The sequence below is a fragment of the Telopea speciosissima genome, chromosome 2 (genome assembly GCF_018873765.1).
Source record: "Telopea speciosissima isolate NSW1024214 ecotype Mountain lineage chromosome 2, Tspe_v1, whole genome shotgun sequence".
NCBI lineage: Eukaryota > Viridiplantae > Streptophyta > Magnoliopsida > Proteales > Proteaceae > Telopea > Telopea speciosissima.
The window spans coordinates 12,548,710-12,563,304 of record NC_057917.1 but is presented as its reverse complement, the minus strand read 5'-3'; the positions used below and the strand labels follow the sequence as shown (position 1 = coordinate 12,563,304).

Below are 14,595 nucleotides of genomic sequence, written 5' to 3'. Positions count from 1 at the left end.
AAACAATCCAACTGTAGCAGCAGAATTGGCGGTGGAATCAAGGTTCTTAATCCCGGGATCGGGATCGGATTGGTCTACGCCCAGAAAAAATATTAAAAGATTAACAAGTTATATTAAAATTTTAAAAAAACGGTAATCACAGGGTTTGCGGGATTAACCTTATCCACTACCACCATTATCGCCAACTTATATCCTAATCCCTATTTCTTTGTTTAACTTATCTTTATTTGCTTTCTCAACCTCACCCACTACCACCATTATCGCCGCCTTATCCCTATTTATGGTATGAATTTTTTTCCTCTCAGGTTCCCTGCCCGGTCAGGTTCGTAGGTTCTCTCATAGGGAAGGTGGAAATGACGACCTCACCCCACCCGGGCAATGTGTTCGAACAAGGGTGAGGTCATCATTTCCGGCCCCCTATGAGAGGAACTTACGAACTTGATCGGGCAGGGAACCTGAGAGGAGTTAGATTTATGTTTTTATGGAATTAAATCCTACTTTAACCGATTACCGAATCTAAAAGGATAATATCCCCCTTTTTTCTCCTGGATTTGAGACTCCCAAATCTCCAAATCACAAATCTGAGTTTTAAAACCCTAACCAACCAATGTAATGAAATCTCCAAGGGATGAAATCAATGTTTACTTTGAATAAATTTTTCCTTAATCGATTCCCCAGTAAAAAAACGGTAAGACCCCCATAATTTTCCAAAGATTTGAAGCTCCCAAATCTGGGAGTATTTGCTTCAATGATTCAAGACGAAGAACAAGGAAACATGTTTAACCGTTTTAGTCATCTGTATCGGATTGGATCGGCCGATCCCAACGAGTTACCCGATCCAACCACCGTTCCATGAAACCTGGATAGGATCGGCCATATCTCAGGCTCATTCATGACCAATACCGATCCGATCCGGCCAATATCGACCGAGCTGATTCGAGATTACGAACCATGGGCGGAACCCATGGAAGCTAGGCTCCTCGACTTAGGCAGTTGAAAGCCTTGGTTTCCAAAATTCTCAATCTCTGAATGCCGAACAAACCTTGGTTTCCAAAGTGGAGAGGGAGATTGAAGAAGAGATCGAAAGCGAGGGCGATGGAAGAAGAAATAGAGTATAAGCCGCTGGAGGGCGCTGCCGCCACCGCTGCTACACTGTTGCCTGAGTGATGTTACGTTGCTGAACACAAGGTGTTGCAAGAGAGAGAGAGAGAGAGATTGAAGAAGCAAGAAGAAGAGAGCTAAGCAACAAGGATTTGACTAATCTTACCCAAAATCCTCTCGGGCTTAACAATGGGGTATAGAGCAATAAGCACCATTCTATTGTTCTTAGCCAAGCCCGTGGGACGAGAAGCCAAGAACTGATCAAGAAGTCGTTGAACCGGACTAATCTTACCCAAAATCCTCTCGGGCTTCATGTCCCTGAGTGGAGTAGGTGGCTTCTTTTCCTCCCGTCTCGATTCGTTCACATCACCGTAAGATCTCGACCGATGCATCCCACCACCAACACCTCCACCATAGCTTGGTTCATCTCTGAACTTTCCATAATCATAATTATACCGCGACGGTGGAGACCTAAATCGATCCTCTTGCTGCCCAAATCGATCATCTTCGCCACCGCTTCCTCGCTTTCCAAATCGATCATTTTCGCCACCGCTTCCTCGCTGTTTCCGCTCATACATTATACACTCGAGACGCTGATCGAGATCCTTCCAACGATAATTTAATACATTATACACTCGAGACGCTGATCGAGATCCTTCCAACGATAATTTAATACATTATACACTCGTTAATCTGTCTGTATCCGTTGAATATTATATCGAAGGTCTCTTAAACTAAACTATATTCTACGTAATCTTAAATTTTTAATAAGGAGAAAGAACGCTAACCAGTAGTGCGCCGAATTTGGCGGGAGATGGAGCGTCCAGCCCAGCTAAATGACAGAAAAAATAGGGGTGGGGTGGTCATTTCACAGGTGGGACCCACCTGTGAAATGACCACCCCACCCCCCGTTTTTGGGTGGTTTCCATGGGCTGAACTAGGGCTGCAACAAGGTCGGGTTGGGTTGGGTCGGGCTTTTTAAAACCCTAGCCCAACCCTGAGTCCCCTTACCTGGGCCCAGCCCTGCCCTGACCCTGACTCAGGGCCTAAACACCTTGACCCTAACCCTGACCCTAACGGGCCAAGCCCGCCCTGATTGGCCCTGGCTTGGCCTAATGGCCCTGCAATAATTAAATTAAAATAGTTAGTTTAGAGAAGATGTGAGACTGTGAGAGAGGAGGCTTGAACAAAAGACCTTTTGGTAGCAACTGATTTTTACACAACACAAACTACCAAATGCCCCAAGCCCTTGTTTATATGAATAATAGTTTCTATTCTTTAATACATAAAGAAATTTCTTCAGGGCCAAAACCAGGGTAAAAAATCAGGGTCAAGCTGAGCCCGAGGTCTCAACCCTGACCCGACCCTGACTCAGGGCCAGGAATTTCTGGCCCTAACCCGCCCTTAGGGCCAGAAATCTTAGCCCAGGCCCTGTTCGGGCTCAGGGTGGGTTCGGGCTGACTGGGCCAAACTTGCAGCCCTAGGCTGGACGCTCCAGCACCCGCCACTGCAGGACAGGAGCCAAATCCATAGTGCGCTTAGCGTGGTTTGAAAAAATGACTATCTTACCCCATATAAAGATGGAAATTTCAGGCATTCAAGATGGTTTCTGTGTCTAGGCGTGGGAGCCATGCATTGTGCACGATCGGGTAGCATTTTGTTCCCCTTTTAATAATTAGAAGAGGGCAAACAAGCCAGCGAGATTTCACCATCTCCACTGGTTGAACAGAGAACGGCAAACGGCGGCGAATGGCGAAAGGCGACTGGCGACCAGCGACAAAAGGTAATGTGACTCTCCCCTCTTCTTCTTCTTCTTCTTCTTCTCTCTCTCTCTCTCTCTCTCTCTCTCTCTCTCTCTCTCTCTCTCTCTCGGATTTGGCTCATTTTCGTTCCTGAATAATTACTAAAAATCAAAACTGAAACAAATCGAATAAAATTTTCAAAACCAAGACCAAACAGAATATTTTCTATTCAACTTGGTTTTTAACTGTCAATTTCAATTTCAATTTTGACTTACGACTCTGGTTCTAAATTCTCAACAAAGGAACATAGTTAGTCTCTGTTTGCCATTCCACTTTTCCGATTTCACCAATTCAGTGATTCACAACTACACCAGCAGATTAGGAGGACCCACCCTACCCACTATTATCCCAAGTAGAGGGCAATCGAGGGTGTAGGAGAGTTTCCTGAACCTGCGGATCTCTGTGAACAGAGTGATGGATATGATGCTTGGTTGTTTTCCATCGGTTTAAATCTCTAACTTCAATAAGGGATGTCAAGGAAACATAGAAACACACAGAAACTTCCACCGAAAATGAGCCAAATAGCACCCTCATTAGGGTTTCAGGAACGAACATGAGCCAAATCCGAGAGAGAGAGAAAAGGAGAGAGAAGAAGAGCGGAGAGTCACATAACCTTTCGTCGTCGGTCGCCTTTCGCCATTCGCCGTTCGCCGTTCTCCGTTCAACCAGTGGAGATGGTGAGAGCTCCCTAGGGTTTGTCGTTGCTCAAGCAAAACTAAGAGACGAAATGAGGACCCTCTCCAAATATACCAGGTTGGGTTTAATGGGATCTGGGCGGGTGAGAGAGGTACATGGGAGGGCTCTGGATTAAAATAATGGGCCAAATCTAATAATGCCGTTGGATTAGGACATGGCCACATGGAGCAATCGCAAGGCGGTGTTGGACGCTCTAGCTCCCGCCACTGTAGGACAAGAGCCAAGTTCCCTCAAATTATCCATATGAAAGGGAAAGTAGCAACTAAGAGAGAGAAGACTCAAGTACAAAAATACCCCTAAAGGATAAAAATAAGACAAAAATACCCTCATAACTCAAATTACAACAGTTATATTGTTTTCCTTTTGGAGGTTTTTTGGTAGAAAGAGTAGATTTTCCTTTTGGAGGTTATTCAAACATTATGTTTAGTGTATATGCTACCATGTCTGATTTGCTACTGGGTGGTTGTATCTTACTATATTTCCCCCTTCATTTTATTTTGTGGGGTGTACATATTACATTAGAGAGGAATTGTCAGCGATACAATGAAAATGGCTCTTATTTAAGGATTTCCATTTCCAAACCCACACATTGTTGTACAATGCAAGGACTTGACTTGTTAGGAAGCAGAGCTGGGATTAAAAATTATATTCATGTACAAAGATTGCAATAAAATAAAATGAGAGAAAATCAATGGAGAAAATGAAGTACCGATAAAACTAAAATAGAATAACACAACAGTTTAATCAAGGCATGGCATGGGTGTACCTAGACAACCATGTGGCCCAAAAGTATGGTAACACATGTAACGCCTCAAAACCCCACCTTCGAGACCTTATTTATTTATCTTCAACTTTACAATCCAAATAAATTATAAGGGAAAAAAATCTCTATTTGGTGGTGTTTTCTACGCCTTCTCACAGGGCACCGTGAGATGATGCCTCTGCTCCCTAGGTGGATACTCAGGCATGCTCATCCATTGGCACAGATGCTTGTGCAGCGCACCACACGTACACAGGTAGCGTTCTTTCTCCATTTTTTAATATCTTCCTTCTTCTCCTTCTCCAGGTGAGTAGGGACTGAGGCTATGGTTGTTTTGCACATTAGAAGAAAAAATAGAGATAGAATATAAGACAACAAACCAAAATCCTAGGGTTTTGTTTAGTTGTAAACCAAACTTTTGGTCTATGAATAATATATGGGCCAATAAAAAAATTAAAAAAGTAGACTTGGTGAGTTTAGCATTGACTCGGGCAAAAACTACAATGGAAACTCATACCTAGTCTGGTCATTTCTTAAACCTAGACAGGTCTTCATGACTCCTGGCTAGGTTTCATGTTTCTTTACTCAACTTGAGTGACTCGCTCAAGTCAAAAACTAGTTTTCCAACTATGAATTGAGGTAGTTATAATAATGGCAAGAGATTGTTGTCTGGGCCTCTATGAGGACGCACATAGCACATGGGCAAGAGATGACAATTTTTATTTCTTTTGGGGGGGGGGGGGGAGGGGAGGGGGAGTGCGGTACTTTCGCGCGCTTCTTTGTCTAGGAGTAGGAGCCACACATGTCACATGACCAGGTAGCATACTTTTCCTCTTATGATAATTGGGAAAAAGAATGCTAACTGGTCGCATTCGTGGTTCTTGTGCCTAGACACAGGACCACGTGAAATTACCGCACGCTCAACCTCAATGAACCAAAAAATCTCATTCAATCAGATGTGCTCATGCATGCACTCTTGTTGGCCTCCATGGTGCTGGTGCAGGTGCTATACGACCAGGCAACTATCTCTTGCCCTAAGTTACATGCCAGTTCTACACAGATTAAAAAATCAGATGTGCTCATGCATGCACTCTTGTTGGCTTGTTCATTCATGGGCTGTAGAGTTGTATTTCTTGGGAGGAGGGGAGTGTAGAGAATCTTCACGTACGTGAACAATTCACAGCCGTTCAGATGGAATCCATTTTATAGGAATGTTTCATCTGAACGGCTGTAAATCGTTCACATATGCTCACGTACGTGAACATTCACCCCCCTCGGAGGAGGAGGGGGTATAGCAGACTTGAATGAATGCTGTTGAACTGGATCAATAGTTTACGACAATCAAGGATGAAGTTATGCAGTAGTCATGGTGGAGCAAGATCCATGCATGCATGTCGTTCAAAACGTCAATAAACACTCTGAGAAAACGTAAGTGATCCTCTTTCCCCCCACGAATTATTGAGGTTAGCAAAACCCTAAATTAAATTTTTATTAGCTAAAGCCCAAGCCAATTTCTGAAGTCTTCTTCTTATCAATCAAGAGTTCTTCAATTCGGTCACTATGAGACAAATGCTGTATCGAGTTTTCAATCAAGCATGAAGCTCGTAGTTCACACCAGTCGTCAGAGACATGCATGATCTCATGAGCATCAAACCTCTTCAAATATCTAAGAAAGAATGAAAAATCAAAGATATTTAATCTCAAACGTGCATGAAACAGCTCCATTAAGGGCCACTAAAAGACCATCAGATTTGACATTTAGAGGTAGAAGCTACGTAAATTATGATCAAATGATGTAAAGAAAACTCATGACCCCATGCATTGCCAATAAAAGAGAAAATCTTTCATCTTTGCATATACAAATTAAGGGCTTCATTTAAACGGGTGATGCCTACATGGGTGATGCCGGTAAGGGTGTCAATCGGTCGGTTTGAACTGTCGGTTCGGTTTCACCACTTTCAGTGCAAGTCTAAAACATGATCCAATAAGGGTACACCGGTTTCGAGTCAATTTTGGCCTCTTAATGGTTTCTCTTATCAGTTGCTATTGGTTCCGCTTCGGATTAGGTTTGGTATACCTTGCAAATATATTCATAAGTAAGAAATTTATCCTCTCAAGTGTGGTGCATTGTCCATTGCACCACACTTAAGAATCCAATCGTCCACCCAACACTTGAGAGGATAAAAAGATACCATCGCCCATGTTTTACGGTTGGATTCTTACACTTGAGAGGATGAAAATCTTCAAGTATGGAAAAAATATGTATTTTAATAAATTTTGGCCGGGTATCAGTTTCTTATCGGGTCATATTGGTTAGGGTTCGGTACGGTCCAATTTGGATTTAGTGTCACAAAACCCCAATCCAAAACATGATCCAATAAGCTCATATTGGTTTTGTTTGAACCAATTTCATCGATCCAATTCGATTTCATTGATTCGGGCCAACTTTTGACACCCTTACGTGAAGGCATGAAGCGACCACCTTAACATGACGGAGGAGGCGTTTACGCTATCAAATTTATCATTTTTCTATGATCTTATATTAATAACAAATTAATCAACTTGATTAAGCTAAACACCACCCCCATGCGTTATCAAAGTTGTCCTCCTTTCTTGTTATCTTATATTAATAACATAGGAAGAAGAAGAAGAAAAAGAGCAAGAAATGGATAATCATTCATTCCGAAACCCTTCAATTCAACTAAACGAAGATTATGGATTTCATGATTTCAACAACGAAGGCAATCTTGGGCAGTACATCGATCTCATCAGAGGACAAAATGCAGAGCCCATCACTAATTTCAACCAAACAACTTATGATACAGCAGCAGCAGAGCTCTTGTTCTATGGTGGCTTGGTTGATAATAATAATCAATTTTGTACTAGTACTTCTACTACCACTACTCCACAAGGAACAAACCTGTTTGATTTTAATTCTCTCAATACTTCAGATCCAGAATATATTCTCAATGGATTGCCAATGGTGGGTGAAGACGTTGGATTCGAAATGGAAGACGACGAATACGACGAAGACGATTCGTCGGTGACAACAAACAATGGGCTGCCACAAGGATCAACGAAAGCTGATCGTTCCAAGACCTTAGTTTCAGAGCGAAGGCGAAGGGGTCGAATGAAGGAGAAGCTCTATGCTTTGCGTTCTTTGGTTCCTAATATTACTAAGGTACTATTAAGCTTCCATCTTAAAACTAATTGGTTCAAAGTGGGGTGGCCTCTTGTAACTCTTATACTTGATAGTCTCACAACAGCACCCACAGCGGATGTGGGATTATTACCTCAATAGGTACCAGAACTGTGAAACTGTGAAGTGTGATTCATATGCATGTGAACCTTTTTTTTTTTTTTTTTTTTTTTGTTTTTTTTTTTTTGGCTTTTCGTTTAATTAGGCTGTGAGTGGGTTTTAATTATGGTTGGTGACTGCAGATGGACACAGCTTCCATTGTAGGAGATGCAGTAGAATATGTGAGAGATTTGCAAATGGAAGCTAGGAACTTAAAAGCAGAAATTGCAGGGCTCAGATCATCGCTAAAAGGTGGAGAAGGGAGTCCACAAGATTTGGGTGATAATCTAAAGAAGGCCCAAGCTGGAGAGAAGAATCAACCAAGCTGCAAAAAGATAGTGCAGGTTTGTGCATAATATATATATTCTTCATATTTCATTGATGGATCTCTCCCTGCCAAAAAAAATTTTGATTGATGTAGTACCACAAATATGATGAAGGTTCTAAATCTCGGTTTCAAGGTCAGTTTCGATCATGTCGAATCTTGTTTCGAGGTTTCGACCCTGGGTTAAAAAACCCAGAGTCGAAACCCAGCCTTGAAACCAAGGCATGTTGGATCTCATTTCAAGGTTTCGAAACTTGGGTTTTGAACATGGGTTTCAATCCTAGGTTTCGTTTTTGCCTAAGTTCGAAATCGAGATATGTTGGATCTTGTTTCAAGATTTCAACACTGGGTTTCGACTCTATGCCTCCTTGGATTGAGATCCAATGTCGAAAGTTGGGCTTCGTTTTGGCCAAGCTCAAAATTGAGGCATGTCGGATCTCAATTCTAGATTTTGATCATGGAATTCGTTTCAGCCCGGCTCGAAACTCAGACAACTCAGAAATTTGGATTAGTTTCAACCAAGATTTAGTTCCATGGTTATGATTATAATTATGTGTGGAATACCAACAAATTAACAAGAAGATTAATTGGTATTAATTTGATTTAAATATCATATGAAATATATAGATGGATGTGTTCCAAGAAGAGGAAAGAGGGTATTACGTGAGATTGGCATGCAACAATGGAGAAGGAGTGGTAGTAGCTCTTCACAAAGCACTTGAGTCCCTAACAAGATTCGATGTTCAAAGATCCAACTTCGCTGTCGCTTCTGAGAGATCAGTTATGACATTTAAGGTCAACGTAAGTAAAAGCCTGTTTCTTTGCTCTTCATTAATTGATTATTATCATTGTTATACATGTTGGGATTTGGATCCTCTGCTGCTTGGGGTTGAGCTGCCATTGTGCTGAACTCAACCCCAGGCCACCACATGAAATTAATATCGATTCAATGGTTGATAGATGATGGTTAAGTATTTTTGAATTTTGAACGACAATTTCAAAATTTGAAAGATCGCCATCTACCATCCATTGGATCGATATTAATTCCACATGGGGGCATGTGGGTTGAGCACAGCACGATGGTCGCAGAGAATCCAAATCCTCAATATTGTAGAAGTAGAAACAAATTAACCCTCAGTCGGTGAACTTAACAGGTGAAAGAAGGTGGGGAGGAGATGAACATGTCCACACTGAAGATATGGGTGACGGGGGCTCTTCTCAACCAAGGATTTGAATTCAAAACCCCAGTAGCTTCTTGACTCTCTCTCTCTCTCTCTCTGGATATTGAAATAGAAGAATAGAATTAGGCATTATCCGTATTTTGGATTCTTATTCTTGGAAGGGGACCATTGTTCCTCGCTATTCCTACACTACAAGATTGTAATAGTATTTTGATCCTTTTTTTGGAGTTACTGAATATTATACATAGAACCATTAGGCTCCGTTCGGTTGCAAGGGAAATTAAAGGGAAGGAAAGTGAAAATTTCGTAAATTTAAAAAGGAACCTTTGGTAATCACTATCCAACATGATTGTATAAATTATTTAAATTTCTTGCCATATTTAGATGTAATTTTTATTTTACTTTTTAAAGCTTAGAGATTTAGATACAAATTAAAATGAATTTTTATAACTAAATATGGAATGATTTGGAATTAATGATATAATTATATAATCTAATGATTACAAAAGTTTCTTTTTTAAGTTTGTAAATATCATTTACATTCCATTTAATTTCCTTTGCTACCAAATGGAACCTTTAGGAATTATGCCAATTGCCTAATACAGGCGTGAAAACTCCTCCCTCTCTCAAAAGGTGAAGGTATGGGTTTGTGTACCAATGAAGCAGCTTCTCTTATGGACGAGTCCTTAGAAGTATATGTATCTGCCACGAAGCAAGTCAAATGGACATCAAATTTTGTAGATAGATAGACTCTGAAGTCCCTTGTTTAAATGTAATTTTCAGCCTAGTTGGTGAAGTGGCAAAATAAACCTCCGAAAAGAAAGAAAAAATAAATTTATGTCTAAAAATACAAGGAAAATCTGTCAACACATGAGGCAGTGTATGGTTGTGGCCAATCCAAACAAATATCTAGATATTCAACAATAGAAAATGCCCGATCACCCTTCTATGTGGCACAACTAAGTATATAGTCCAAATATTCTATAATCTATTGTATAATTTAGAAAGAAAAAAAAAATCTGTATATTTGATACATCTTCCTCAACAGGCCACCTAGTTGTGCCTTGAGCATTGATGATGTGGCAACTACTAGACAGACAGGGTATGGTAGGGAATGCGCAATTGTCAAATTTCAGAGACAATGCAAGCATATTAGTTATATTTATTGGCATTTCCCCTTGTATTTTCTTCAATGTTTTGTCTTTTCAACCAATTATTTTTAAAAGTTTGAATTTAATAAAAAATATTATTTATATTTTGCCACATGGCTAATTGTTTTAAGGTTGAAACTTGACATGTGGCAAAGTGAACCCTCCAATCACTCTTCCACGTGGCAAAAATAGAGAACGTGTTGATTTGGAAATAGCACCCATGCAAGCTAAAACCTTTTCCCCAAATAATATAAAACATGCAATAGATTTGCTTAATTTTAGTTAGGAAGAAGTTTTTCTACAAGTCTAGAGAGAACTTCTTTTGTAGGATACCAATAGTGTTGCCGCCGAAAAGTCTCCTGGTGACATGGACGATTTGCAAAAGGAGGAAAGGACATTGAAGAGTCCGAGAGCGGACTTTGAGGGGGGACTCTCTGATGCCTAAGTCAATTTGACACATAGATACTTTATGGTAGAAAGGGTACGGAGAGAGCAATAAGAAAATGAGTTCAAATCCCTGTACCTGGGTCCCTGCTAATATTTATACTTTGGGCAATTATTGAGATGGTTGGGGATCTCCCTAGTCCCTAACCCTTGGCATGTGGCGATGATGGGACGGTTCCTCCCCTAATTAGGTGGAGTGTTCCTTAGTGGGGACCGGAATCTTTTGTAGTGTGATGGTTTTTTCCACCTATCCTTGGGTTGTGTTTAGGGGCGGTTCCTTGGCTGTCAAAGGAATGGTCACCCCCATGTGTCGTTCTTTCCAGCAACTGGGTTGGTCAGTAGGATTCTGCCACATGTCTCTCATCCACTGGTTGGTCATTTTTTGATACATCAAATAGTTATCCGATGTATTGGATAGAGTTGAAATTTTATGGATGGGAAATATCTAATTTCAATCAAAACTGAGTTGACCTAGTGTCAAAACAACTTTGAAAATCCTGGGAAAGAAAAAATAAAGCATTTCTATTCTAACAGAAATAAATTGTTAAAAATACAAAGGAGTATGCCAACACATGGAAGGATGTATGATTGAATTTAAGCCTTATATTTGACATGTTGCCTTTTTTTGTGTCTAAAATTATGCATTAGAGCTAAAAGATGGGCAGAAGACTTTGCAGACCTCAAAACATGCATAAATATAACAGAATTAAAATTAGAGATAAAGCTCCAAATGTCTTGGATGAAAGGTAAAATTTTTCAATTTTTTTTTGATAGCATTTTTTTTTTCCAATTTAAGGGGATTAGAAAGATGACTAGCGCATTTGATTAAATCAGCACAATCTAACCTCATGGTTGTACGTTCAGAAAAGAGGGCAGATCTAGGACTATCTTTAAGAGCAACGCCAATTAAAACATTTCCTAGATATTCATATGATCAAAATTACCACATCACTATATTCCTTTTAGCAAAACCTGATGGCTGCAGACTATGAGATACCTTCTAATCTTGCTAGACAAGAAAAACTTAGGCATGCCTTTTAGTTATTCAATTAATAGTAAAAAGCATGCAAATTTGGCGATCACTAGGAAGGATGGGCAGGTTTAGATGAGTTTAAAATAGGGTTTTAGTAATCGATATCGGTATCGGTATTGATCTTTGCTGATATCGATCCAGATTGACCGTATCGTTATGGATCGGATCCATTTTCATAATAAAAATTTAGGTTTTTTTTTTTCACTTTTACCTTTGGCCGTACTAATCCACTGATACGAGATCTCCACCGATACCGATGCTAATCGGCCAGATCGACCGATATGATACCGATTCCTCAAACCATGGTTTAGATAGATTTTTGAAAGCCTTGTCGGGTCTGGGCTCTATGGCAAAACCCATAAGGCCAAGCCCATATATCAGCCCATTTATTTACCGGAGCTGCAGGTTTAAGTAGGCTAGCTGGACCTAGTGAACATCCCACTAGTGTTATCGCTACCACGATGTTTTCAGATTTCTCAATTAACATTAAGACTTAAGGCTCCATTTGGTTGCAAGAGAAATTCTAATATTTTCTTAAAAATTAATTAAAATATATTATACAGGAATTGATAAGAGGTGTCAAAATTAAACCGGAACCGTTTATCAACATTGAATTGTGCCATTTACACTGGAATTGTGTACTGTTTAATAAATGGTTCGATTTTGATTTTAACCATTTATCCGTTTATACTGACTAAAACCGATTACTTTTTTTATATATTAAAAAAATATCACCCTCCTGAATCTTCGACAACTTCATGTCTTCACCCCATATTTATGAAATTATTTATGCTTTTTTTAAAAGTATACATCCAAAACTATGAAATAAAATAGAGTAAATTTATATTAAGCAATTATTTAAGTCTTTTTATATGAAAGTAGGTTTATATTAAAGGAAAATGTTCTCTATTGGGGTGGGTGGTGGGGAGAGGAGCGCAAGTCACACCCAAACAGAGTGAGGGCAAAACAATTGCCCTGTAACCTATGAAAGGCAAAAAACCTGCCCCATCAGCGGGCTTTCATTGGCTGCCGCGTGCGTGTGACCCTTGTGGTTCCTCATAGAAAGCTGTTCCCCTTATATTAAATAAGGGATGATCTCTACCCGGGAACATATGGGGGTGCAAGTTGCATGCAGACACATGGGGCAAGATGGACGTGTCATTTTGGTCATTTAGGGGACAAGCCAGTTTACCCCACCCCATGTGTCTGGGCGCATCTTGCCCCTTCCCCCAGTACAGAGAACATTTTCCCATTAAATAATTTCTTACAATATGTTTATGAGAGTAGATTTATAAGAATAAATCATTTAATTAAAAGGTCTTAGTTTTAAAATCATAACCGAATCATTTATTAAACGATTTTATAGTTTCGTTTTGATTTTAACATCCTAACCCCAAAGGCCCTCTAGTCATTGGATACTTGCATGTGGTGGAGGGTCAGACACGCTGGAGAGGATTTCTTCCAAAGAAATCTTGTCCAGCACCCTGTCTGGGCTGCATATACAGCACCGAACAAAATGAGGTGGGAAAAGATCCCCTCACCCCTGCTCGGGCAGGAGTGAGGTGGCCGGATTTCTTTCCTTCTACCCTTCGCCAACCTTACCAATATATTATTTCAACACAAAAAGAAGGATTTCTGTAAGTAGGTGCAGTCGTGGATGAAGGTGCTGTTATTGATTAAACATTAATTGTTGATCATCTTGGCTTCTTGTTCATCATTCTCTTTCATACGCTCTTGTATATTATATAACGATACATGGTATGCAGAGAATTAATTGAAAGGTGAGTCCTTATTCTCACTGTGAGTTTATAATATCAGAGCATTAAAACGAAGGAAAGATCAAAATAAAAATAAATTGTCTAACCGACCACAACAAATATAATAACCATCGTTGCATGGTTTATACTAGTAAATATGTACGTGCAAATGCATGTGTAAGCATTTGTTAAGTGACTGAGAACAAATTCTTTTGGTTTTATAAGGTAATGAAATTTTCTCAATGTACAAAATAGTATCAACTATTTGGCTCTTTTCAATAGATATTTATGCATATCATACAGTATTATGGTATAGAAAAATGAGAGACAATATAGTAGAAAAAAATACTAATAAATACACAATGAAGGAGCAATGATAGATAGCTTTGTAGTTTGTAGCAAGTGATTTTGTAGAATTGGGAGACAGAAATGATGATTGAGTTAACACGAGACTAAAGCATTTAAAAGATCATCAAAATTCTGTATCCATTGAAGATTGTATTCTTAAAATGGACAGTGATATTTCAGCCAGGAAGAGAAATTAGCTAAATTAAAATTTAAAAAGAAAAATGGAAACCATGGGTTGGAAGAAGAAGATTTAATATTTTAAGACTTTTATAAACCTTTTGAAATAATGTAAAATCATAACCTTAACCATTTTCTTTTTGAACTATTTATGGATTGGGATATTTATTGTTCTAGTACTACAACTTAATTCTCTAACTCTTTCTAGATATTTTAACCGTTCACAATCTCACAACATTTGAACCAAATAAGGTCCAATAATGTTTGACTCAATTAGGAACTGAGTCTTCTATACTTATAATTGGCATGGTTGGACTCTCATTCGGGATGGGTTAAAAAAAATCTTTATTTATATTTTTCAATTTAAAAGATATTTATTTCATTTTAATTTAGGATGAGCTAAACTAATAAGATAGGCTGAACCAAAAGAGTATGATGTGTGAGAGAGAGAGAGAGAATCAAGCTCTAAGGGTACAACACAGATTAACAATCTATAAAGATCATTAAAAAGAGTTTATGGAG

General features: G+C 39.3%; 1 protein-coding gene across 1 annotated transcript; it reads left to right on the top strand.

The window, feature by feature from the left end:
• Positions 1 to 7,024: 7,024 nt before the first annotated feature.
• Positions 7,025 to 9,241, top strand: LOC122650460 (transcription factor FER-LIKE IRON DEFICIENCY-INDUCED TRANSCRIPTION FACTOR-like). The gene is made up of 4 exons (XM_043843875.1): positions 7,025 to 7,540; positions 7,801 to 8,001; positions 8,610 to 8,783; positions 9,137 to 9,241. Exons 1-4 carry the CDS (start codon positions 7,025 to 7,027, stop codon positions 9,239 to 9,241), a joined length of 996 nt encoding a protein of 331 aa, XP_043699810.1.
• The last annotated feature ends 5,354 nt before the right edge of the window (positions 9,242 to 14,595 follow it).